The sequence below is a fragment of the Mus pahari genome, chromosome 1, assembly GCF_900095145.1.
Source record: "Mus pahari chromosome 1, PAHARI_EIJ_v1.1, whole genome shotgun sequence".
NCBI lineage: Eukaryota > Metazoa > Chordata > Mammalia > Rodentia > Muridae > Mus > Mus pahari.
Window position 1 is genome coordinate 51,381,794 of NC_034590.1, and position 27,429 is coordinate 51,409,222.

A 27,429-nucleotide genomic window follows, 5' to 3' on the forward strand; every position below is an offset into this window, starting at 1 on the left:
GGATTGCTGAGGTCTTTGTTCTAAAATCCGACTGGCCCTCCACCTCCTGCCATGGGATCATGATCACGTACCACAAAGATCTTCCCAGACTCCAGAAAACAAAACTAACAACCCCCAAACTAGTTAGTTTGCATTAAATGAGGACAGGCTTAGCGCTTGGTTCAGGGGATATACTCCTTCATAGTGGAGACTGTTGGAATAGTGCAAGGGCTTGGTGCTTGGCAATAGGACAGCTCCTGTCTGTGGCAGCAGGAAGCTGCCTGCTGCACCTATCTTGGTAGACCAGAAAGCCAAGAAGAGCCTGATGACATTCCTGTTCTCTATTTTGTTTGTTTGTTTGTTTTTCTGAGACAGGGTTTCTCTGTGTAGCCCTGGCTGTCCTGGAAACTCACTCTGTAGACCAGGCTGGCCTTGAACTCAGAAATCTGCCTGTCTCTGCCTCCCAAGTGTTGGGATTAAAGGCCTGTGCCACCACTGCCCGGCAACATTCCTGTTCTTTATAAATGGCCCGATCTGATATTCCACTAGGGCTGCACTGGGGGACTGAGGCGATCCATGAGTTCTGACCTGCCTCTGGCTCCAGGCCCTGTGCTTGGCTGGTAGCTGGGGCCAACACATACCCTGGGATCACTGGTTGAAGCCCTCGGTGGTCCACTGAGCTGTGCTTCCCCTAGGAGGCCTCTTCTCGCCTCTATCCTAGAACGGAACCCTCCTGTATTCAAGGTGCCCAAGGACGTAAGTGTCTCTGCGGCCCTGCGAAACAGTGCAGAATGGTGCAGTAGGGTGGCAGGACAGTGGCAGTAAGGACAGTGACAACCATGAGGTAACGCTGCTTCAGCTCATACCACCAGTCAGTCCCCATCCCCCACATTTTTGACAGATTAGTTTTCCACCATAAAGCTGCATGTTTTCAGACTGGGTCTCATGGAGACCAAGGTGGCTTCAACTATGGAGTGAATGCTCCTGCACCAGCCTTCTGAGCACAGCGCAGAACAGACAGACGTGCGCCACCATGACAAGTTGCTGCTGATTGTCTTGTCTTTTTCCGGCTGAAGTACCGTCTACAGCAAAAGACAAATTCTAAGTGTAGAATTGAAGACCACCGGACCATTAGCACACAGGTGAACGGGACAGAGAGGAAGTGCCTGGCTGCTCTCTCTAGAAGTCCCACTGTGCGCCTGGCTGCCTTACCCTAGGACACACCCTTCCCCCTGGCATCTGGTCCCAGAGCTTTATCCTGCCTATGTCTTCAAGGTTGAAATAAATGAAATTTTGCCTAGGGCAAAGTTGATTCGGCCTGAGAACCTGCTTTCTGGGCTCTGTCAAACAAGGTCTGTGGCTAGCTGTGACTCGTTCCTTTGGGATCAGGTAGCATGCCTTCAGCACGATACGGAGACTTGCTCCGTTGTGGATTGGATACCTCTGTGTCCTAGTTAGCTTTAACTGTCAACTTGACACAGCCTAGAGATATCTGAGATGGAAGTCTCAACTAAGACATTGCCTAGATCAGTGAGCATGTTTTGTTTTGTTTTTTAATTGTGGGGGAGGCAGGGAAAGTGTCTTTTTTTTTTTTTTTTTGGTTTTCCGAGACAGGGTTTCTCTGTATAGCCCTGGCTGTCTTGGAACTCACTTTGTAGACCAGGCTGGCCTCGAACTCAGAAATCCACCTGCCTCTGCCTCCCAAGTGCTGGGATTAAAGGCATGCACCACCACTGCCCGGCTGGGAAAGTGTCTTAAGGGAAGACCCAGAACCCTATGCAGTTGGACCTGAGCTAGCAAGACCCGAGTCTGTGATTAAGCCAGCAGGCAGTGTTCCTCCATGGCTTCTGATGTTCCTGCCTTGGCCTCCCTCAGTGATGATCTGTGAAATGGAATTACAAGTCAAACAAACCCTTTCTTTTCCTAAGTTGCTTTTGGCCAAGGTATTTGTCATAGCAACAGAATGAAAACTGTACTGTGTCCCAGGCTGTGAAGAGCATGCACACACTCTTGTCAGCCTGCCCGCATCTTGTGAACACACATGTGCTTATTCGGCTTCCCCGAGTCACTGCGTCAGCATACATAGAGCATTCTCCTGAGCGCTGAATCCTGTCTCCTGCTGGCATGTGATGACAGCCATCCTGGTGCTTCCACACTGGGCAGACTCCACACCACATGTGCTCAGGACCAACCCCCCTCTACTTCCTGGCCACCAGGCATGGCTCTTCACCAATCAAAAGTGTCCACTGTGTCTGTGGCCCTCAAAAGTGCCCACTGGGATGCTATCTCTGTCTGTGGCCCTCACCTCCGGTGTTGGCAAGGTCAGCATTGAATTTCAGAGTTCCAAAACACCCAGGGCTATCTAGAGAGATCCTATCTCAAAAGCAAATAACAAACAAACAAACAAACAACAACAACAAAAAAAAATTCCTCCCAAAACATAAATGAATATTTTTCAGTGCCATTCCTGGCTTGGGTCTTTTGTGGTGACCCAAAATGGCTGTGCTGTTCCCATTTTACAGATGAGGAAACAAGTTCAGAAATTAGGGATGTTGCTCTAAGCCACACATCTGGAAGCAGCAGAGCCGCTCAAACACATCAATATTTTGTTTATGATTTTTAAATGCTGGCTCCACATTATTACTATTAGTATTTCTTGTCAATCCTATAATATCGATCGTGTATATTAAATATTGTTGGGCTATGTTGTAGGACGCAGGGCAAGGCAGGTCCCAGGGATCAAAAACCAGACAAGAGCTAGGATAAGTGGGGACACTCTGCCAAAAGTGTCTCCATAGACCCGAATCAAACCCAAGTGTGGAAGCTACCTCAGGTGACTAAGGTGGGGGTGGGGCTAACCACTATTTGGAAATGCCATCACCTTCACCAGAAATGCAAGATCCAGAAAAGCTGGTTTCAAAGCTAGCTGTCCAAACAGTAAGCTCTGGTGTGGAAATCATTACTGCAACAGAAACAGGTCGCAGCTCAGGCCCACTGTCGCAGCTAGAGACGGGAGAGAGGGTGTCCCGCGCTCAGGCCCACTGTCGCAGCTAGAGACGGGAGAGAGGGTGTCCCGCGCTCAGGCCCACTGTCGCAGCTAGAGACGGGAGAAAGGGTGTCCCGCGCTCAGTGCTGCGGCTGGAGAAGACTTTCACTGAAGGCTGATCTCCGGATGGGAAATGCCTGGCACTGTAGCAATCTCATGGCTTCACTTTGCAGGCCTACTGTGGGAAGACTTGTCTCTCTTACCAATACAATTGGGTAGGAGACACATTGGCCAATGAAACCAATGGGCTATTTTTTCTCCGTCTTTTCCAACACAGCAAGAAACTGAAATGTAGCCCATTGCAGAGACTTGTGGTTTTCCCATCTGTCACCTTGAAGACTGTCAAGGCCAGTCTACTACCCATGGCCCCTTATCATCCCCCCATATCAGTAATTCCACTGTGATGAGGGTCTTAGCTCCTGATGGTTGGTAAATCAGACGGTGTGAAAACACTTACACATCCCATAGAAACTGTCCTTTGGTAGTGGAACTTGCCAGCTCTAGAAATATGAAGATCGGTCATCTCAAGAGGCTGGGCAGTGGCCACAATCACAGCTGTATCTACCAGAATGCGATGTCACAATAGGCTGCTCTGTGGCATAGGCCTTTCAGTTGTGTTTTCAACAGAGGGCATTTCCAACTAGTGATGGTCTCACTGGGATGAAAGCCTGCTCTAAGTTGGGGAGCATCTGGACCTTGAGCGCTTCCCTTGGTCTGAGGGATTGGGGCACAGTGTGAAGGACTGGGGGGACTCATGTTTGACAACTGTACCCAGAACTCCCTTACAGTATCTTATCTGGACTTTTCTCTCAGGAGCTTGCATAAGTTGTTCTCCATCACACAGAAGACAACCTCCAGCCTGCTCCTCTGGAAGACATTCATCCCAAGTGCTCCCAGGATGCCAGTCTGATGGCACAGCTGGGAAAAGTACGAACTTTGTTCTTCATCTTAGCTATCTAACAGAGAGTGTGTGTATGTGTGTGTGTGTGTGGGGGGGGGAGCTTACACAACCCCACCTTTATTGGGCCTACAGGCCACAGCATCTGAGTTCCTGCAACTCCAGAGCTCTCTCTCCTCTGTCCCCATCTCTGGTCCCACCAGTCAGTCATTCCTATCTTTAAACCCTCATCTTCATGGAAGCTTCACTTAAATGCTCCCTACCATCCCCCTCACAGTTTACCCTGCGGTTTCTCTGGACATGGGATGGGGCTCTCCAGGGGCTAGGCTGGGGTCTCAAGGGGGCCCCCTGGTTGCTGCTTTTCTCACAGTCAGGATGAGCATCAGATCCTGACAGCCCTCTCCTTCCCAGTGCCACAAATTTCCCAGCAACGGCAGCAGACATGGCCTGTGGAAGTCTTTGTGGGTCACACTGTTGGGATGTCACGATGAGGCCTCTTCTGACAGAGACAGCCAATCTTTGGAAGTTCCTACCAATGTACTCCTCATAGTCAACCTAGTCTGGAGCCTGCCCACTCTAAGCTGGAGCTGTCGGTCAAAGGCTTTGCTGACCCAGCTGGGAGCTTGGCTGGGCAGCTCCAAGCAGGAAGACCACTTTTCTTAGTCACTTCCCCACTGACACAGAAGTGGGGTGACTTTGATAATGGAAAAACATTCCTTGGCTCTTGGTGAGCTTAGCTGTGGGCAGGTGAGAAAGCTAGGGTCCCAGAAAACTTGACAGTCACAAAAGCCACCTTGAGCCAATGACTTCCAGGTTCTCATCTTGCCACTATGAAGAATGAAATGCATGGCCACGGAGGGGTTTTAGAAGTTTTATTATAGTTTCTGATAGTTTAAGAGGCCAAGCTGTAGTGCAGGAGTGGGTCCTAGAAAAGAGAGGCTGTGAATGGCTTAGGTTAAGTTCAGGGCTTGTTAAAGGATTCACGGTAAAGCCGGGGATGTGGAACAGGAGGAGGAGCGGATGATCCACCCATGAGGTGAGCGAGCAGTGTCTCTCCGGTTCCGGGCACCCTCATATACAGCTTCTGGGCAGGATTAGAGCTGTGGCTCTGGGGTCCCCTCCTGTCTGACCAGTGTAGAAGTTCTCCCCTGACGTCAGGTTGCTCTGATGTGCAGACATTCCTCAGCTCTTGCCCAGGCTGTCCTTCACTCTCACCCCTTGGCCATGTCACTTAATCCAACTCCACACATGACAGAGCTGGACCCACCCTCTCCTGTCCACTCACTCACCAGCGGGAGTTTATCCCCAAGCAAGTGAACATGCCCACATCCCATCCTTTTCTCAGTACAATTCTTGCTGTCCCCCACCTGTACCCATGGGCCTCACTACTCCCACGTCACAGTCCTACAGTCCTACAGAATGCAGAGGTACCGTGGGACTGTAAGGATGGACTTCTCCTTGGTGTGAGTGCTCACATGTGTATGTGTAGGGTGGACTCTGCATCTCTGGAGGACAGTAAGACTGTACTGAGATGAGGGCAACTGAAACTATGTCCTTAGTTTTGAAAGTGAAGATAAAGGATGCTTGTTTCTTCTTCAGTCTGCAAACACGTGCTGCCAGGAAGGCAGCGCTCAGTGGCCGAGAATAGGCTGTCCTCTGCTGAACTGGTTTTTGTTTTCTTAACATGTAAAGTGCATGGGGCTCAGCAGTTCAGAGCATCCCCCCCCCCCAACTCCAGCTCCAAGAGATCCAAGGCCTTCGTCTGGTCTCTGAGGGTACCTCTCTACCTCCATGTAAAAATACTGAACTATAGTCAGATGTTGGTGGTGCATGCCTTTAATCCTGGAGACAGGCAGATCTATGAGTTCGAGGCCAGCCTGGTCTATAGAGCAAGTTCTAGGACAGCCAGGGCTACAGAGATATCTTGTTTCAAAAATCAATACAAAACAGAATAACTAAACAAAACAAACCCCTCAAAACCTGAACTACATGAATAAAGTTCTTATTTGGATAGGAAGAGCTGAAATAAAAAAGAGCTCCAGAAAGGATTAATCACTTGCATTGAGGCACGTCAACAGCCGCATCTGCCAGAACATGCAGGTGAAGATCACCTCACAACTTCCCTCGAAGTCGAGGCTTACCGTGACCTTGAGGTTTGAGCCTAGCCTGGCAGCCCCCACAGAGAGCTGGCTCACTCTGGGTGGTCAGCACACTCAGAGTAGTGGGCACCTAGGATGTCTGCAGAGAGGAGCTGGGGCACTGTAAAGGCGGGCAGGGACCTGTTCTGGAGCTTCATTCCCAGGTACCCATGGCTGACATGTCCACGCTGAGGACAGCCTTTACAGGCCAGGCCAGGCCAGGCCAGGGATCGTGTCTGGGACCTGGGCAGAGGCATTGCCCCTAGTTTCTTTTCTGAAGCTGAGGTCATAGAATTTCTAAACTGGCTCTGTAGTGGTGAGGGAGGGAAGGAGGAAGGAAGGGAGAGAGGGAGGGAGGGAGGGCTGGCTCTGCATGGCAGAGGACGAATCATCAGGGCTAGGAGACTCGCTACCCTCCATGTAGCATGTATGGTGCCAAGGTCAGGCTTGGGAAAGGTAATGTGTCCAGCGCCACATGTAGGCATGACACTGGTGAGTCAGGGGTGGGAACTGTCCTTTAAATCTTCCACACTGCAGTCAGAGTTTGGCCTCCATGGTGCCAGGCTGCCAGTCAGTGTCCATGTTCCAACCACATAAGCACTGTAGCTGGACCTTGCTATATTGTGAGTTCTTCTTTTCCCACCCTTTACCCCGCCACACACACACCAAGTTTTACCCCTATCACTAGATAGGAGAGAGGGGAGAGAGATGGAGACCTCTGAGTCTAATTCCTTCTTGTTTCTTTTTGCTTGTAGCTGGTCTTTGCTACTTTTGTGGGTCCTTCTTTTCCCTACCCTTTATCCCTCCATTTTCATCCCCTATCATTAGATAGAAGAGAGAGGATGGGGGGGGGGGAGAGAGAGATCTCAGAATCTAATTTCTTTCTGTTTCTTCTTTAAACACAAACGACTAACAAACTGCAACCAACCACCTGGCAACCCCAACAACCAACAACCACTGATCCCACCTATCAGGGCCCTAGCAGTACATAACCTCTAAAAAGTTCCAAATGTCACTCAATCGCAGAAACCATCTGCTAGAGCATAAGGTAAGTCATGGTCAGCTGCTGTGAAGTAGACCCATAACCCTACACCTGCGATTAAACCAAAACCATATTCTTATAGCATTTCTTTCTTTAAAAAAAAAAAAAATCAAAGTTCCAGAATTGTCATTACAGGGCACTGTCAGGGATGCTCAGACAGTGGAGCAAAGACAGCCTCTCTCTTGGTTTAGAACCAAGAGTAGTTACACAGAAGACAGGCAGTGGGGGGTTCCAGCTGTTAACTAGTGGCAGCGAGAATACCCAGGGACGCCTCTGTGTAACTACTCAGGTCCAGGATCCCAAGGTAAACACAACCCCGGCCCCTGGTTGTATAACTGACATCTCAAGAGCAAAAGGAACACTCCTCTCCAGAAGGACCAAGGACGACTTCTATGTTGCAGCAAAGTGCACAGGGCATAGGAGTACACACTTGTAATCTCAGCATTTTGGAGGTGATGCAGGAGGATTGAGAATTTAGGTTATAAAGTGAGATCTCATCTCAAAGCACAAAGGGGGAAGAGGGGGAGAGGGAAAGAGGGGGAGAGGGGGAGAGAGGGAGGGGGAGAGGGAGAGAGAGAGAGAGAGAGAGAGAGAGAGAGAGAGAGAGAGAGAGAGAGAGAGAGAGAGAGAGAGAGAGAGAGAGAGAGAGAGAGATCTCAGACAATGGCTTTCTTAATAGCAGACAAACTAGATGCAAGTCATTAGCAATGAATTAATCTCTCTGGCTTGACTAGAGGAATTGAGTTTTCCAAGTCCAAATCAGCAGACTGTCAAGGGACATGGTGCAAGCCTTTGATGCTTGCTTTTGCAGTCTACAGTACCAGGCCACAGTTTTGGGGAACCAAGTAGTTTCTAGCAAGCAAACACCTGAATTTTTTTTTTTTTTTCGATTTTTTTGAGACAGGGTTTCTCTGTATAGACACCTGAAATTTTAACTACCTGGGAAGCCAAGTGCTTCCAACTCAATGGTGCCTTCGGCCAACAGCAAGCATACTTTAGAGCAGTTCTATTGACCCTCAGCCTGACAGCACTCTGGGTGGCTCCATTTCAGGCAATTAACTGGAGGGGACACAGGATCCTCCAGCTCTCGTCTGCCTACCTTAGAGAATTAAGTCTCTCTTTATTAGTTTGTGAGAATTGCTCAATCCCCTCAAGTCTCAGTTCCCCTACCTGTCATCTATAAAAGAGGGGGTTGTAAAACTGGGAGAGACCATCTTGAATAGTAAGGAGAAAAAAAGAGCTTTGGAGCCAGGCAGGCACGTTTCCAACCTTAGCCCTGGGTGACCCAAGTCTGCTTAACTTGGCAGTAAAGTGTCCATGGGAGGGGCCAGAGAGGTGGCTCCCGTTCAGAGCACTGCTGCTCTTGCAGAGGACCTGAGTCTGGTTCCCAGCACCAACAATTTTAGGGGGTTTCTCAACCTCCTGTTAATTCCAGGTCCAAGGAATTCCATACCCTTCTCTAGCCTCAGAGGGCACATATATTCTCCTCTGGCCTCAGAGCATACCATCAGACAGACAGACACCCCAGAAATAAAATAAATCTTAAAAGCCGTCTCTAGTAAGGACTATTAAAGGGCTTTTCATGTCCCCTACAGCAGGTGCTTGATTCCAGCCATTGTAAAAGGCATGAATGTACTCAAATGGCGATAAAATAACATAAAATAGCAATGAGATGCTTCCAGAGGATGCATTAGGATTGGTCTCAGGTCTGTCCTCTAGCCAAGTGCCCACCATCACTGCAGCTCTGATGGAGGACTGAAAGGTGAGGACAGGACGCTGCATCAGCACCAGCAGAGTGCAGGAAGCCCTGCTGGGGATTGAGACACACTGGGTATGACACACGGTCTCCTAGAACATGAGCATCACAAGCCATGGAAATGCATTATCGGGAGGGAGGGAGGGAGGGAGGGAGGGAGGCCTGTGTGGGGCCGTTCCCCGTGGAGGTGCATCAGCCTCCACACCAGCACATGCTAACTTTGCAGGGTTCCAGAGCTGTAGAATGTCACCCAAGGGAGCCCAGTGTGTTCACTGCAGGACTCAAGCCGGAGAGCACACAGCATTACAGCTAGCATGCTGCAGCTCAGCCCACACAGTGCCCAGTCCGGCTCCCGGCTCTAGAATCTGAGACTGGTTAGTGGGTTCTGAGCAAGTGCATGTATGTGGGACTTCATTCACAACACAGCACTGAACCTTTTGCTTCCAAGAGAACAGTGTATTTTAAACTTGGGAAGAGTCATAACCTAGGAAGGATTCAGTCGTCACATCCTACAGACATTGGTCTCTCCTCTGGGAGAGGGTTCTGGGGGTCGTACCCAACTCTGTGTGTGTGGTAGTGGCACCACGCAGAGTGTGACAAACCGTCCAGCACACAGATGTGTCTGACAAGACTAGGAATATGCTAGTAAGGAAACTGCTCTGCAGCAACTGTGGACCACAATGCACAACCATACAGAGGGCACAGAGGCCCTAGCAGAGGCGGCATACACCCTGCCCTCACCTGCCACTTACCACGCCTGACAGCTCAAAGGCTGGCCCTTCTCCCTGGTCTCTTCCCCAGTAAGTGATACAGGATCTCAGAAGCCCTTGGTGCTAGAGAGGAAGTCAGATGTGTTCAGTCCCAGTGGTGGGGCCCTGGGAAGCAGGTGTTATGTTCACAGTCTCTGGCCCTGAGGGCAGCTGTGGAGGAGGCGAAGGAGCAATGGTTAGTGCCCTGATGTCTACCACAGCCTTGTGTGTCAGGAGCAGCAGGATGGCCAGGCAGTGTGCACCCAACTCCATTCCCACTCTGGGAAAGGCGCAGGGCCCCTAGGTGTAACTCTAAAGGCTCAACAGGGTTCTGCTTCTGGACTTGACAGCTTTGCTCATCCTACGAACTCCAGTTCAGCCCAGTCCTCCACCTTCACACAAACTGGGACAGGTTGGGAACTTTGATGTTGAGGTCACCGATGTTGATGTTCCTGGGAATCTCAGGAAGGTTGATGTTCTTCACAGCAGACACGGCCCTTGCAGGGGCTGCTGAAAGGCCGCCCTGGGGAAGGGGCGGAGAGTGTTAGTCGATTTCCAGTGTCGTCTGCTTAAATCCTAAAGCAGATGACAGAGATCTAAAGCATTCCAGATGGCACATACAAAACTCTTCATTCCTCACGGGTGTCAACAAAGCCCTATTTAGCTATGTGTAGCCTTGCAGCCTCTGTTGCCGTCCCACTACAAGGTCTACAAAGGTGTGCTGTGTCCTGTGCTTTATGCACTTTTATAGTTATGGCAACTAACACCACTCGTGGCCCATAGCAGTTGCTTTATAAATACTTGGAAGGGAACTCTGAGATGATCTCTCTAAGTCCTACAACTTGAGGATACTAGATTTACAAAGCAAAACAGAATGAAACCCTTTCCTTAAGAGTTGGCCTTAAAGAAAAGTGCAAAGCCAGAGAAATTCTTCAAAGGAGAAAGAATGTCAGCTTTCGGACAACAGCCTGCCAACTAGTGTGAGCTGGAAAGGATGGGCTTTGCATGTCACATGGCTACAGGCTGGAAAGCAGTCACCACTGGAAAATCAGCCTCCAGGCCCTCCAGGCTCAGCGGGAAGTCGAGGGGGTGATACAGGCCTGAGAGTCACTCACTGTTGTAACTCACAGCTCTCAGGACGCTCCCTCTAGCTCTGCACCCCCAGCCCCACCCCCCACCCCAGCATGTCTGCCTCTGCTGGTTCCAGAACCCTTGCCTGACTCACTCACTGTGCCTGGAAGCCTCCCAGCCAGCACTTCTCAGGTACCCCTCTAACTGCTGCTCACTGGGGGCTGAGGTGGGCGAAGACCAGGGTGGGACTGGCCTGGCTTCACCATGAGCTCCTCCATCAAGCTCAGAGCCACATGAGGATAAGGAGGTATGGAGGTTTCTTTTCCTTTTTTCTCTTTTTTGGTTTTTGGAGATAGGGTTTGTCTGTTTAGCCCTAGCTATCCTGGAACTCACTCGGTAGATCAGGCTAGCCTCAAACTCACAGAGATCTGCCTTCCCCAGCCTCCCGAGTTCTGGGATTAAAGACATGTGCCACCACTGCTTAGCAAGGAACTCTTTTCTGTTTGCTTTTTGAGACAGGGTTTCTCTATGTAGTCCTGACTGTCACTATGCAGGCTGGCCTCAAATTCAAAGGTCACTTGCTCAAGTCTCCTCAGTGGTGGGACGTAAAGTGTGTGTCATCGCCACCTGCCCAGGTATGGTATTTCCAAGTCAGCATTACTGTCGTTTTGAAGAAGCCTCACTGAAAGTAGAGTCTTGACCTTCCAGAGGCTAAGAGCTAACCACGAGCTATGGCTGCTCAGAGAGCAGATGCACATATGCCCCGCACATGTGAGACATAATCATACTCCAGAGGCTGTTTGTTCTCCCTGCCATCTGTCTTTCCTTTAAGCCAGAGCTCTCAAGTCACCCTACCTGTTTAATGTTTATACTGGCCTTCATGTTAGTGTAGACAAACCAAGAAAGACAGGAGGGAACCACCTAAAGACTCAGAAAAACAGAAGCCCTCACAGCAAACACAGACCCATGCAGCCCACCCAAGCTCACCCAAGCCCACCCAGCATACACAGCCCACCCAAGCCCTCCTAGCATACACAGCCTACCCAAGCTCACCCAAGCCCACCCAAACTCACCCAAACCCACCCAGCATACACAGCCCACCCAAGTATACACAGCCCACTCAGCATACACAGCTCACCCAAGTATACACAGCCCACTCAGCATACACAGCCCACCCAAGTATACACAGCCCACTCAGCATACACAGCCCACCCAAGATCACCCAAGCCCACCCAAGTTTACCTAAGCCCACCCAGCATACACAGCCCACCCAAGCTCACCCAAGCCCACCCAGCAGACACAGCCCACCCAAGCTACACATGCTCTACACAGGCACATGTTCCTCCCTGTACCCAGTCAGGACACAGTGCAGCTGCTTCCTCACCTCCGACTTCTCCAGCCGGTTTTGAGCTTCGATTTGAGCCACAATTTCATTCATGTTTGTCTCCAACACCATTCCACCCATCACCACCTCCTGCAGGATGTAGTGCACCTAGAAGAGAGGCATCAAGATTCAGAGCACAGCACAGTGATTTCCCCCGGGGGCAGCAGCAGAGGGGTCAGACAGGTCACATTCTGATTCACGACACAGCAACGGCAGAAGGGTTTGGTTCTCAAGACAATGAGGTGGTGGCTGAGGCTTCCAACTCAGACAGGTCACGTTTAAATGCTAGCCCTGCTGTTTGTTAGCTAGGTGGTCTTTGGCAGATTATCTTCTCAGCAGTTCAGCTTCCTTCCAAAACCGCGGGAATAAATGGCCGGGTGAGATACCTAGATGGAGAACTAAACAATGCTTGGCTAGTGCCTGCTACACGCTGGGCCCCACATAAGTAGAGATGCTTTTCTGTCATCCCTTAGACTGCCATCACACTGGCTGCCATTAAGTAGATCCAAGCAGCTGAAATGGTCTAAATACTCTCCTGAGTGTGCAGCTCACACCGTTTCCAGCCAGCCAGCAGTTCTTTAAGCAAAACCAAATCTTGATGCACTACGGGGATGGAGCAGAGGCAATTCAACCATTACATAGGGTGACAGAAAGGCTGCCATGGAGAGTCCTGGGTGCTATCATAACCGGTTTATAGTCATGGGAATTCAACGAAGGGTGTTGTACATGGTAGGCAAGAGCTCAACCACCTAACCAGGGTCCTGCAGCCTAGTGGTGTTCTTGTCCCTCTGCTCACATCCACCTAACCAGGGTCCTGCAGCCTAGCGGTGTTCTTGTTAAACTGTTCAGGATGACCCTCTGCTCACAACCCTCTTGTCTTGTTTCTGAACTAGATGTTGCCAACTCTTATAGGTTCAACCTGGCACTTTATATTTCAAATAAATTGTGGCGACGAGACTTGTAATTACTTTCCTAAACCTTCTGTCATCACATAAGTACAGAACTATTGGGCCAGCACACAGGAGTCCAGAAAGGCCATGGGAAAGCAATTCAGCTGCAAGCCTGGTGGGTTTGCAAAGCTCCTGGGCTTAGCTAAGACAGCAGCTTCACATAAGAGGGTTTAAAGCAGGGTATCCTCTGTGTGTGTGTGTGTGTGTGTGTGTGTCCCAAGTTTAGACCACTGACCTCCAGTCTCAAGTCAAGTGTCAACTTGTTCTTTGGAGACATGAAAGTTGAAGAAAAGATGTGTGTACCTGTTTTCATGCACTTGACTGTGTTCTTAGATTCTGCTCACAGTAAGCTGAAAGAAAGCACTAACACATGGGACTGGGATTTGTCCTTTGACCTTGAGGAAGGAGTCCATAATGAAGTAACCCTTCTGTGCAGCCATTTATTAAGACTTATAACCACTTCTCTGCTCTTTCCTCTCATTTCTAAATTCTATACAATGTACATTATCTATATCATACATTATATGTATATGTAAATAAAACTTAATAGTAAAAGTTTCATATTTAGGCAACTTAAAAAATGTTATGCAAGACTGGTTTTCATATTATTCCTTGGGGGAACTCCATTGCGTACACTTCCCTATCCAATAGTCCTCTGGATGTATTAACTGTATGGGAGTTCCTCATAAAGCAAAAACAGAACTACTGTATGACTCAACAATTCAGTGTCTGGGTACACACTGAAAAGACTGAAAGCAGAGACTCAAAGAGACGTACATCCACGTGCACATCAGATATTTAAACACCCATGTGCATATCAGCAATAGTCACAATGGGCAAAAAGTAGAGCAGTCCAAGTGCCCACTCTCAGATGAATGGATTAATAAAACATGATGTGTCCATAAAACAGACTACTACTCTGTCTTTAAAAGGGAGGAAGCTTTATACATGCACACAGCTATGCACTACAGATAAACCCTGAGGACACTGTTGTAAGTAAACTATATTAGACACGAAAAGATACACTACAAAATGGGTGTGGTGGCACTGGCAGGTGGGTTTCTGAGTTCGAGGCCAGCCTGGTCTACAGAATAAGTTCCAGAACAGCCAGGGCTACACAGAGAAACCCTGCTTCAAATAATAAAAAAAAAAAAAAAAAATGCTGGAGAGATAGCTCAGCAGTTAGGAGCACTGGTTGCTCTTTCAGAGGTCCTGAGTTCAATTCCCAGCAACCACATGGTAGCTCACAACCATTTATAATGGACATACATAAAATAAGTCTTTTAAAAAAAAAAACAAAAAAGCATAAGTAAACCAAACTAAACCAAAACAAAAAAGACATATTATAGAAATTCATTTATGTGGTACCTAAAGTTGTCAACTACATAGAAATAGAGAACAGAATGGGGGTTGGGGGAGGGCAGGTATGCTGCAGTGTGTGCAGAGGTGGATGAAGACCTCCACAGATGGACAGTGGTCAGGCTGGCCAACCCTGAACCCTGACCACAGGCAGAGCCCTCTCTGCAGTCAAGCGCTCTCAGTGCTCCACTGCTCTCTGCTTAACCCACCTCTTCTTCATTGGTGCTAAGCAAAGCTCTCACTGAGAATCAACCATGTGTCAAGGGCTTCATAGGACTTGTTTAATTTTACTTATTTGAGTTTGGTCACCGTGGTGGTTAGTTTTGAATGTCAACTTGTCACAACTCAGAATCTCCTGGGAAGAGAGTTGAACTGAGTAACTAACTGTCTTTATTGAGTTAGTGTATGGCAGTGATTTTCAAACTTCCTAATGCAGAGACCCCAACCATAACATTACTTCTGTTGCTACTTTCTAACTGTAATTTTGCTACTGTTATGAATTATAATGTAAATATCTGATAATAGGACATCTGATACACAACCTGTGAAAGTGTTGTCCAACCCCTGAAGGGGTCGAGAAGCACTGGTCTATGGGTATGACTGCTTTGACTGTTAATTGAGATAGGATGACCCAGCCTGTTACCCATGGTAGCAGTGGTCCTGAGCTATACTGGACAGGAGGATGGCATGAGAGCAAGCAGGCAGTGTGGTGGACTCCCTTCTCCGCTGTCTGTGTAGGTGATGGACTTGCCTCCCCACCTGCTCTCTGCCAGGAGGTTTCACCACAGCAGCAGCAGAAGTCAGAGTAGGATGGCCCCTTCATTTCTTAGCTGAGAAAATGCAATGGAGTCTGCAGCTCCAGGAGCCATGGGTTCCAGAACCAGGGCGGAGTTGGCCCCTGTATCCGTCACCGCATGCACCGCATGACTCAGGTGCACATGGTATCACCGTAAGGCTTGAGGCTTGTGGCAGCTCCAGTGGGAACTCTGCAGTGTTTCACCTCAGGGCCCCAAACTGTACAATGGAGAGTAACCCACAGCTTCCTCCTTGGGCTTCGGAAGACTGAGGAAAGTGTGACTGCAAGGCTTTATGAACAAAATACAGCAAAAGGCCTAATTTGTAATGTTGTGGGAATCAGAAGATAGGAAAAATATTAAGAACTTTTGTTTTATTTTTGAGACAGAGTTTCTCTGTGTAGCCCTGGCTGTCCTGGAACTCGCTCTGTAGACCAGGCTGGCCTCAAACTCAGAGACTGATCTGCCTCTGCCTCCTAGGACCAAAGGTGTGCGCCACCACTGCGCACTATCACTACCTGGCTAGAACTTCTAATTTGAACATAAAGACAGAATTCCCAAAAGCCATTCAAGCGAGTTCTAAATATAACAGGGAGAAATGAAACTGCAAACCCATTCTCAACAAAATCAGAAGGAAACACAAATCCCAGACCCCCAAACAATGGCAAAGAGATCAGAGCAGGGAGCTCAGGCAAAGCTCCCTTTGCTTCACAGAAGGAAAAGATGTGACAGAAAACGGGAGCTAGTGACCTCAGAAGGCCTGTAAAAATACACTTCTGAAGGGAAAGCACTCACCAAAGGAAGTCTTTGCTGATGGAGGGCCGACATTTCCTTGGACCTAGAGTTGGGACCACATAAAAAAAAATACACAAGAAGCCTGCTGTCCGTGCCTCACAGATGTGGTCCCTGTGGCAGCGGAAAGTGCCTTCACACTGGGGAAGCCTTCTCATGGGTGCTTGGGTTTATTAGCTGCCTAGAAATAAGGTTAATCGACCTCACCTACAACTCTCTAACACGGGAATAACAAAGCCTGGCTTACAATACCCTCCCCCGACAAAACTCCTAACAATAGCTGGCACCTAAAAAGCAAACCCATTTAAAAATGTTTATAAAGAGAAGTCTACACAGCAGCGAAATAACGAAACAATAAAGAAAATTAGGAAACCGGAAAACCAAACGTTAGACAGATCTCCAAGCAGAGCACTGACACTGGGAGCGCAGTCACAGCACAAAGTGTCAGCCAAGAAAAGACACGGCAGAAGACAGCGCAGCAGGACAGCAGGAGCATGCACAGACCCTAAGTAAACCACAATTCAAAAAATGTATTTTCGGGAGCATGGTGGTACATACTTAATCTCAGCTATTCAAAAAGTTGAGGGAGGAGAAACATTTGTGTCTATGAAGCAAGAACTCCAAGTAAGAAATGGAGAGCTTACAACGGGGGGTGGACTAGAAGACAAGAAAGCACATTACAGTGGAACCCAGGGACAAAGGAGAAGGGAACAGAAACTACAGGACTGAAGGTAAAAACAGAAAACACAAATCTAGACACATCACTAAAACCTAAAGAGCAAAAGGCAAGCAGTAAGAGAAAACTGAATGAAACAATTAGGGGTGGAGGGAGGGCTGGGCAGTGAGCTGGCAGAGTGCTTGTCCGGTATGGCGAGGCCCTGGGGCCCGGGCCCAGTACTGCATAAGGCAGGAGTGCTGGTGCATGCTTATGACCCAGCATTTGGGAGGTAGAAGCAGGAGGACCTGAAGTCCAAGGTCATCCTTGGCTATAACTTCAAGGTCATCCTCAGCTAGACAGGGAGTCTGAAGCCAGTCTCTAAACCCAAACCAAACCCAATACTTACTGCTAGCAGAAAACAGTCACATTCTCCTGGACACACAGTGCAACTCGTGGATTTTATGCCTGGATGATCACTCCTGAGGTTTGTTTTTTTTTTTTTTTTTTTGAGGAATCTAGAATATATGTGGCAATCAAGAGGCAACTCAGAAAGACTACAGCATAAGGAAAAGATCAGTCATGAGTGGGATCAGCTTCTGGGTTCCATGTCTCAATAATGAAAACAAGCAAGGAGCAGGAAGAAAAGGGAGGGAGGTGGGGAGAGACCAAGAGGCCACATCACCTTCAACAGTCCACAGACAGCACGGTAACACTCCAGATATGCTTGGTAGGCTTTTTAATAGGATTTTCTCCCAAGTCCAAACTACTCTCATTTGCTACAAACAAAACTCCAGGACCCACCAGTTACAGCCAACATCTCTCCTGGACTATTAGTTCTACGCCATTAGCTTACACAACTCACCCAGAAGGTACCCTTATCATTCCATTGCTCTAGAAGAAAACCTGGCAGGCTGGTGCCCACAATCCTGGCACCCAGAGTAGGAGTCAAGAAGATCATGAGTTCCAGACCATTCTAGGTCAGAGTGAGACCCCGCCTCAGAAGCCAAGAATCTCTCCTGTACTATTTGTGTGTGTGTGGGGGGGGGGGTGTTGGGAAGAATGTGGTGTTCACCAGGAGTGGGGGATAAAGGAAGATAATGAAAAGTGAATATGATCAAAGTATATTTCACATATGTATGCAATTATGAAAAAAGGAACTCCCTGCATCCCCCACAAAAGGAAAATCCCAGCACCTGTGATGTGACAGTAAGTAGAGAATCCTTCCAGATGCCTTTATTTTATTTGAAGTAGGGTCTCTTTGTGTAGACCCAGCTGTCCTTGAACTCTCTATGTAGACCAGACTAGTCTTGAACTCATAGAAATCCACCTGCCTCTGCTGCCCAGCATGCTAGGATTAAAGGCATATGCCACTACATCTTTCTACTGTTTAATTTTTACTCTTTTTCTCATTCTTGGCTTGCTGTGTACATGTGATTAAATTCCATCACTGTAATATTCACAAGAACACCACCCTTTGCTAGGTGCATGGCTCCATGGACGTAATGATGCAGAGGATGAACGAACAGCAGCCCACAGTAACCTTGCATGCCAGTCAGGAATTCTACATCAGAGGCAGTAAAACTTATCTGAGTGGATAAGAGTGAGCTGAGACGCTGGAGGCTGCCAAACATAGGTGTGGGAAGCACACAGCCAAGAAACGAAACTGACCCGGGCACCTGCCGAACTGAAGATATGGGCAGAGCACAAAGAAGGCCTCTGTGAGAGGACAGGCGGGGGCTGCCGGGCTGCCCTGGAGGATGGCAGCAGCAATCTAGGTAAATACCCGGGAGAACACTGAGGGTCAAAGCACCACCCCAATGAAAGGAGGCTGGGACGAGAAGAAGGCCAAACCTGAGTCATGTAGATGGCACTCAAGATGATGGGACTAGGGAGAGTTTGGTGTGATACTGTGTCCCTTAGTAATGTCAGAAGCCACACCCATAAAGTCTCACCAACATGACTGCCCAAATGTGAGCTGAACAAGGATGAGACCAATGGACTGACAAACTGAATGGGAAAACCCCACAAGACCCCCAGCCTCCACAAAGAAGTACAGACAATGGAGGAACAGTGGTCTTCCTGGCAAAGAGCACACCCGTTGCTTGTCCAGTGCCAAATGATCAGTAGTGAGAACATGAGAGCAAGTCACATTGTACAGACTAAGCACTTATATTTGGGTATATGTACATACATACGTATCGTACATGCACACAATAACAACTATTGAAAGAAGAGGCCATGAATTTGAAGTAGAGTGGGGGAAGTGTAAATGGAAGGGTTTAAAGAGAAGAAAGGGACGGGAGAAATTATAATCACAAAAATAAAAGGCAAACAAGAAAAGATGAGACTAGAAGAAAGTATAGGAAGCTGGTGAACAGGGCACTGAAGGACACATCGTCACTATCAGTCTTCTCCTAGCCCAGTGAGCATTTATCACTATGATATTATCAAATATACTCAGAAATGCTTATTGGAGTTTAAGTAAGAAGTGTCATTTGATTTCTAAGTTCTTGGCCAATCTAATGGTCCTTTGACCTAGAAATACTCACAAGAGGGAGAAAAGTTTACCTGAACATAAGGTTTAAGACAGCCCCAAGGTTCCAAGAGAACAATCTGATATGAGAATGTAGTTGAGAGATGCATCTGAAATCTTAGAGTTTACACAACAGCAGGGAGCAGCCGGGGTTTCCTGAGATTGATTGACATAAATCTATGGCCATACTTTAATGACTGAAAACTGGTATTTACAGTTCTACACAATTACAATTTTTTCTCTTGAAACCACTATTTCTCTCACAATTTCCAAAAGTAGGAGTGATTCTCAGCTAACTCGCCAGATGCTCTACAGACCCTCTGACCTGTTTTGCTACGCCTCTGCTCTGCCCTCATTCTAACTCCCACTCGGATATCTGTATCTCTTCAGGTTTTCTTATCTAAAAAGCTATTACATCCTTCTCTACATCTGGATTGACTGAACATCTAATATTTTCTTTTACTATTTTCTGCCAGTGGTGGTATACATACATAATATCAGTACTTGGGAGGCTGAGGCAGGAGGATTACAAGTCTGAGGACAGCTTGGATTATGAGAGTATCTAAAACCAAAAGATCCAACTTATGTGTTCAAGGCTTCCTCTAGAAGTGACATAAATGTACTAGTCAGACAGGAATGTAGCAGTTAGTACCCAGTACTGATAGATGAAACAGGAATATTATCTGATGTATATTGAGAGTACCAACAGTGCTTAAGGACAATATTAACTGGGCCTTCAAAGCTTCTCTGGCCATACAAAAGTTGACCAGCAGCTCTGCTACAGATGTGCAAGGCAGAAGGAAAATAAGACTGAAAGGCATGAGAAAGGCTAAGTTACTTGAGAGCCACAGTATTCACACAGAGAATATATGCTCAGCATGCTCAAGGACCTGGGTCTGATCCTCAGCACAAAAGGAATAGGACTGTCCACCTGCTGTCATCTCCCAGTACAAAGAAAGCACTTTCCCAAAGGAGAGCTAGGATCTATAATGCTGTCGGCTGCTGAGATTTGACAATCCCACACCTAGCAGCCTTCAACCCATCTTTCATGATGACCCTGCTAAACAGTTCTAAGAAAATCAAAACCATTCTTCCAGGTTTGGGGTTCTGACTTCCTAGGACTGGGCCACCTAAGTCAAGGACGTTGAGGACCTGTGCTGGTGGAGTCAGTGTCTCCCTGGGGATCTGGCTGAGTGTCTACTGAGACACTTAGGTCAGGGCACTGCGGTATTGTTCTCTGCAGGTCTCTTGTCTAACGTGATAATTTGAGGTTGCATGTTAAGTCTCCTGTGGGTGCCCAGAGCAATGTGCTTACGAAGCATTAGCTCATAGCTGCTGGGGAAAGCTGGGGAAAGAAGAGTCCAGTACTAGGCTGAGGTGAGACAGCTTGTTGATCTGGCATGGCCTCCAAACTTGGACCTCTGAAACTCCACGTCAGATAAAACAGATTAAAATGAGCCTGGTAGCTTCACAACAAGATTGACAAGAGTACAACAGGAAGGACACAGATGCCACTTCAAAGTTACAGAAACTGGGCTGTGGAGTTTTTGAGGGTGGAGACAAATCAGTTTCAATAATAGCCTTTCCCAAGGACATGGGGCCCAGACCTCCAAGGGTTCCTCCCATCCCTGGGATGAATCAAATAACATTCCGCCTCTAATTTTGTCAGCAATCACTACCACTGGGAGCAAACTGTCTGGGAAGAGGAAGGGCGTGGCAAAGCCCTGAAGTCAGGCTTCTCCTCTAGTGGAGCAGTCTTCAAACCCGAACTTGGCCATGCTCCAAAGCTGAAGCAGTCAACCTCACACACCAATAAATACAGAACACCAATAAATACAGAACGTGAAGCTCGAGGAGTCAGCTTCAATCCCAAATGTGGTGCCTCAGAACACCTCCAGCACTGACTCCACAACACAGGGCAGCTGGGGGGGGGGGGTGGCAGGCAGGACTCCACCCTGGAGGCTTTGGGGCAGGGAGGGTAGGTAACATCTCTTGGACACTATAAGCCCATTAGCCATATTACAGCCTTAGCTTACTGACAGTCACAGAAACCTCTAGACTAGAGTAATGTCAATTCCTCATTGGATAAAATCTTACAAGACAGAGGCACACACTCCTGCCTGGCCATTGATGAGACAGAATCAATAAAATACTAACCAAATATAAAAGAACACGGTCACTCTGACAATCAGGGCACCAAGTTCACAACACTCGTGCTTTAACAGGGAATTCCTAATCATCTACAAACCAAGCTTACAAAGTAACTACAGAAAAAGCCAAGGATAGATAACATTTTCTAACCCCTCTTGGGTTAGATTGCTTGAGTGATTTCTATAAAAAGTCTTCAGAGAGTAAGTAGGAAAGAGATTTTGGGGGAGAGGGTGGGTCACTTTTTTGTCTGCTAGATGGTATGTGCTCTGAGAGAACCAGAATGGAGTCAGCACAGACTACGGAAGAGAAATGACCGTGGCTTAGGATCAGTTTCTAGTTCTCAGATATTCCACATAGAAAAGAAGCGGAGAGCACAAAGGCAGAACCATGCCCTAGAGACCTGCAAGTGAGCCTTTTTCTCTCTTGACTACTCTCATTCTGGAGCCTAGTATTTTGCAGCATCTCAAGACACGCAGAACGATGCTGTTCTTGGGCCTGTGAACTGCCTTGTGATTCTGTGCCAAAAGTAAGTGTGATAATCAGATCTGACCTCTGTTGGTGGCTTGTACCCTCCTCTCCCTAAATGGTTTGCTCTCAGTGGTAGTGACTGTTGTGGGGTTAGAGGCAGAATGTTCTTTGACTTGATCGAGATATGAACCAGGGCTGGAGGTCCTGGTACCCAGTGTCCTTGGGAAGGGCTTGTCTCCACCCTCAGCATAGGGGTTACTGCAATGCACAGCATGGAGGGCATAAGGAGGAAGGCATACTTGGTTCCACCTAGGAACTAGGGAGATAGAGCAGTGCAGGAGAGAGTTGATTCTTAAGTCACCATCATGTTACTTTAATGGAAACTTTCTGAAAGTGTATTAAGTACTCCCAGGACTGTGAAATAGCATGTTTTGTTTAGCACCCTCACCCCATCCCTGTTAAGATCAATTAATGTGCTGCAGTGTGACGCTGAGATACCTTTAGAAGCTCAGATAAACAGCTGTTTGGTCCTAAGCACCCAGACCTACTGCACAGGGAGGATGTGTTATGCTCAAAACATCCACTCAGCTTCACTATCTTTTCAAATACGTTTAACATCACATAATGTTAAGTGCTGGGAGGAAGAGTGATAAGATGTGGACCATGTCCTCAAGCACTTGGAATCAGGAAAGATAAACCTGTACAGAATTAACTATAATAAAAGAAGATTGCGATGAGTACCATGACCCGTACAGAATGCTATGTCAGCTCAGGGAGCGGGGCCTGAGACTAAGTGTCCAGGCTGAGGGGGGAGGGTGGGGTGGAAATCACCTAGCAACTGTGTTTTCTTCATGTTCTAGAAATTCCATAGTGAAAGGATCACCACTCGCTAGCTTTGTGATTTATGCTCTCTGAGGACTTACATTTGACTTAGCCAACTATGCACACTGCTCCTTATTTCTAACTTCTAAAAAGAAACCAATTCCCATTACCAGTTAGGGTTCTCTGAATGTTTTGCTTTGTTTTTTTTTTTTTTTTTTTTTTAGTTCACAGATGAAGGGCCTTGTTCATGAAAGCAAATGTTCTACCTCTGAGCTACATCCCTAATTTATCTCTCTAAAAATGCTTTGTGGGGCTGGGGAAATGGCTTTGTGGTTAAGAGTGCTTACTGTAGTTTGGATTCCTGTACTGATACGGCAACCAAGGCACACATAACACTCTCTCTCTCTCTCTCTCTCTCTCTCTCTCTCTCTCTCTCTCTCTCTCCATACACTTATATGGACACATACACAAATAAATAATCTTTTTTTTTTATTTTTTAATGTTCTAAAGATGAAGCTGAACTCAATGGCAGAGTTCTTGCCTAGAATGTGTGAGCTCTCCAACTCAATCCTAGGACAGCAAGAAACAGGAGGTGAGAAAGGAAGGGGAGGGAGAGAGAGAGGAAGAGAGTGAGTCTGCATGCTGAAGTCGGGTACAGGGTGCACACCTGCCATCCCAGTACTGGGAGGTTGAGAGACAAGGACTGCTGCAAGTTTGAGGCCAGTCTGGGCAAAAGCAACACCAAAGGCCTAACAGGCTGTCTCTTTCCTGCCTACCATTCAGTTCCCCTCAGCCACCTGCTTGCACTACTGCTCTCAGACCCACATGTTACTGAGCACAGAGGACAATCCGAACCTTGTCTTCTTGAATTTTGTCCTTACCCTAGAAAACTGTGGACTAACAGAACATGACTCCAGTCCATTGGTTCCCATGTTCAGGATGCGAAAGGTAATGTGACATGGTGTAGAAATGCAAGCCCAGACACAGGCCGGGAAAATTCTGACTCTACTATTTATCACTGTGTAGCCAGGGAGAGGCTGGACTCCTCTCTTAAGTCCATTTCTTTACCTGCAAATGGGAAGACCCAGAGTCTTAGCTTCCTAGTCTAAGGATAAAGACGATGATGCAGGAGGAAGGCTATTACATGACCTACCAGGCATACCTGGTCACTCTGGCTGACAAAGCAAATACCAGATGGGGACTGGTTACTCAATGGCTGTTCTCAAAGCCACGTCATTATCTCATTTAACTCTTCCCCCACACTAGAACCCAGTTTTCATCTCCTTTAGCTCAGAGAAGAGACGTGCTTAGTATTGTCCCCAGAAGTAAATGTCAGAAACTAACTATAATAAAAGAACTGTCTACTGTCAAGTGTAAGTAACCCTCACTCCACTGCATTAGCTACGCCATGCAACAAACCATTCGCATTCCCTGGTGTAGCCCCCCACTTGGATCCTAACACCCTTCCTAATCGGAACAAGCACCGCACAAGCAGGTAAACGAAGCCCTGTCATTTGACCATCAGTAGTGATCCCAAATGCTGGACCACAAACCTGGTTTTGGAGTGTGACCTCTAATCGCACAGTTCCTGTTCCTTCTGAACCACTGCCACAAAAAAAGTCCAGGGTCTCCTTCTATGTTCACCCTTGTCCATGCTGGGACAAAGACATACAAAGCAATAATGTCCCTGAAGACAAGCTATATATGTAGTTCAGTGCTATACAGTTCAGTGTCACTGGCACAAGGCTGACAGCAGGAAATGGCAAGAGGTGAAGCTAGAAAGGTAGGTGGGAGAGATTATGGCAGCCATTGTGTGGGATATGAAGGAGCTCTGAACTCACCATTTAGGTAGTAGTCCCAAGTATTTTCTCTACTCAGGAAAACTCATTTGCTTAACCAATCAGGTTCATTTAACATTACTAAAGGTTTCCAGGAAGGTGGAAGGAAGGGAAAGGAAAGAACACAGTATGCCTGTCTTCTTGCAAGGGTCTCAGTCACTTAGATAGGGGGCAGATAGTTAACATGTCTTAGGAAAAAGACTACAGTCAGAGTTAACAGTTGTGGAAGCAGAGTACTCACAGAAAGGAAGTAAAAATAAATGCAAACGCAGCATTAATTGAGCTAAATAATGACTAACTTCAATCCCCAATAAGCAAAGGTATGTGGTTCTATACTTAGCAGATCCACACCTTCACTGGTTTTATGTGGCTATAAGGGGAAGTGTTACAAATTAAACTATGACACACTGGTGATTTGATATGGTAAATCATAACTATTCTCCAAAGAAGTGAACTACGGAATTGATGAGGTTTGTCAAAGTTCTTGCCTAACCCATGAAAGGTGTAATTCGGGTTCATGTGTCCTGAAAAATCAGAAGGGACACAGTTACGTAGTAACTTGCAAAGTCCATAAACTGTGTCACTCTGGGCTTTGAGGAGTACTTCTTCCTGTAGTTAAGTTCTTCTTTCAATAGTTAAGCCCAGAATACACCCTCGTATTTCTCTGTTAGTGCTGGCTGATGTCAGGAAAAAGTTCGAGAACTTACTCCCTAACAAACATGAAGCTTAACTCCAGCTCAGGTCACAAAAGCTGACCAGTGAGCAAATGTAATGTACTGTGCAGGTCCCCACTGGCACCAAACTACTTTCAGGCTCAACAATGTGTCCTGAAACGTGCACTGGACCAGTCCCTTTACAGGGCACGCAGTGCCTTGGCTCCCAGAAGCTGTGAAGTTAATTACAGTTTCTAGGCTAGGGAAAGGATAATCTGCAGATAACTTATCATTTTACCTGACCTCAAACTCAGACTTTGCCTTATGGTAATATATGTGATATAACTGTTTATTGTGGTAGACAATAAAGGAGAGGGAGAAAGAGAAGGAGAAAGAGAAAGGAAGACAGGGAGGAATTGAACGAGGGACACACAGAGACTCAAACACACACAAAGTCACACACACACAAAGACAGAGTCACACATACACACACACACACACACACACACACACACTCACACACCAGGCACTATGTGCACATGGCACCTTCTCTCTGCACACGTTTCTTCTGTAACCATGGCTTGCAGTGATCTCCCCATCCCCTTTAGGCATCTCCCACTCCTCATCTCTTACTCCTTCCTACCTTCCAACTGTGTGTGGTCTGTCATGAAATCGTTTGCCTCTTTTTAGGCATCAAGGTCCTTATACGAGCTGCTCCAGGAGCCTGGAATGCTCTGCTCCAGCGTCACATCTCTCTCTCTTCTCTTCTTTCTGCTCAAATGCTATCTCATCAGACCTTCTCCTTACCCTATGTAAACATCAGGCCACGTCCACCGAAGCCTCACGTTCCTTTACGGTGCCCTCTCTACAGTCATCACTAGTTAACATATCCCACACTTTATTTCCCCTGCATCATGGACAGGAATGCTTTATTAATTCTCTCTCCAGTCCTAAAACAGAAATTACATGAATTCACAGCAATTGCATAGTCAACTGGAAATATTTGAACAAGACAGTCTGGCCACACTTTCACAACACCTCATAATACCCAGTAGGAGAAACATTCTGAGTAAGTATCTACCCTGCTCTAAGCACTTTATATGTATGACTCTCACAGTCACTGTCAAGGGCTGTGGCAAAAGCCAGAGTTCCTAAGCAGTAGAGAAAGGACTCAAGTCTGGGCTGAGTCTCTGCTCCTAACCACACCATAAGCAGAGACAGACTGTGCCTGCTGCAGGTACAAAAGCAGTCAAGGATGCTGGGGACACACAGGTAGCCTGCTTCAGTCTGCACGTGGAACAGGTGCCACAAGGACTCTGAAAAGACTAGTTTCCGTGGGAAGAGTCCCAGCTGTCAGTACGGAGCTGGGGGCTGCCTTGGACACACTGAAGTCCCAGGAAATAGAGATCATTTGCACAAAGCCCTCCAACAGGCGGAGGCACCTTTTCTCAGAATCTGTTATTGAATTTTAATTTCTAAAGTAACCTTAAATTCATGTAGGAAGCATGTAAGATACAGATATCAAATATACTCTTAGCACTTCAGGAAAGCTATTGTAGGAGATGTCTCTTCCTATGCATTAGCGATGTTTTCTTCCTACAAAAACATTTCTCAGTTGAACAATGGTGGTACACACCATTAATCCCAGCACTTGGGAGGCAGAGGCAGTTGGATCTCTGTGATTTTGAGGCCAGCCTGGTCTACAGAGCAAGTTCTAGGACAGTCAGAGCTACACAGAGAAATCCTGTCTCAAAAATATTTTTTCTCTAGTTTTGTAATATGCAAAAAGTATCAATGAATTAAATGTCAGCTTTACCCCAAAAAGGACGAATGAAAAACCAGTGGCAGCCTGCTGAGCATGATGGCAAACACCTGCAATCCTAGCACTCATGAGTAGAGGCAGGAGGATATGGAGCTCAAAGTCATCCCTGCCAACATAAAGAGCTAGAGGCCAACCTAGACATATGAGATCTTGTTTTAAAACAAGCTAACTAAATCATTAGTAGTCACTGCTGTATTTATTAAGTGCAGGCTCTCCTCCCTTCTGTTCCAAGGTAGAGCTGTGTTTGCCTAGTCCCTTGACCATGGCATGTAACTTATGTTGACCAGTGAAATGACTGGTGGCAGGTATGTCACTGGAAGAGCCAACACACCCAGGGGGACTTCCAACAGCCTAGACCTCCAAATGACAACAATGTATAGCAATGCCAGTGACCTCACAATTCTTGAGAATAAACTAAGCCTATTACAAGCTATGGAGAATTTTGGGATGATGTATACCTATGCCTCTGAGAATTCACATGAACAGAAAGTGTAGCAAAGTATTCTTAGCTAAGAAAAGTCCCGCT

The 27,429-nt window shown here is 47.2% G+C and overlaps 1 protein-coding gene across 1 annotated transcript in view; it reads right to left on the reverse strand.

Annotated features, from left to right (window-relative positions):
- Positions 1–9,035: 9,035 nt before the first annotated feature.
- The window catches only part of LOC110320632 (AP-3 complex subunit sigma-2), a 42,655-nt gene continuing 24,261 nt past the window's right edge, over positions 9,036–27,429 (reverse strand). Inside the window, exons 5-6 of the mRNA XM_021196735.2 lie at positions 12,064–12,171; positions 9,036–10,131 (exon numbers count right to left, since the gene is read on the reverse strand). Coding sequence (XP_021052394.1) covers positions 10,003–10,131; positions 12,064–12,171 — 237 coding nt within the window. The 3' untranslated portion in view covers positions 9,036–10,002. The remainder of the gene's footprint in view (positions 10,132–12,063; positions 12,172–27,429) is intronic.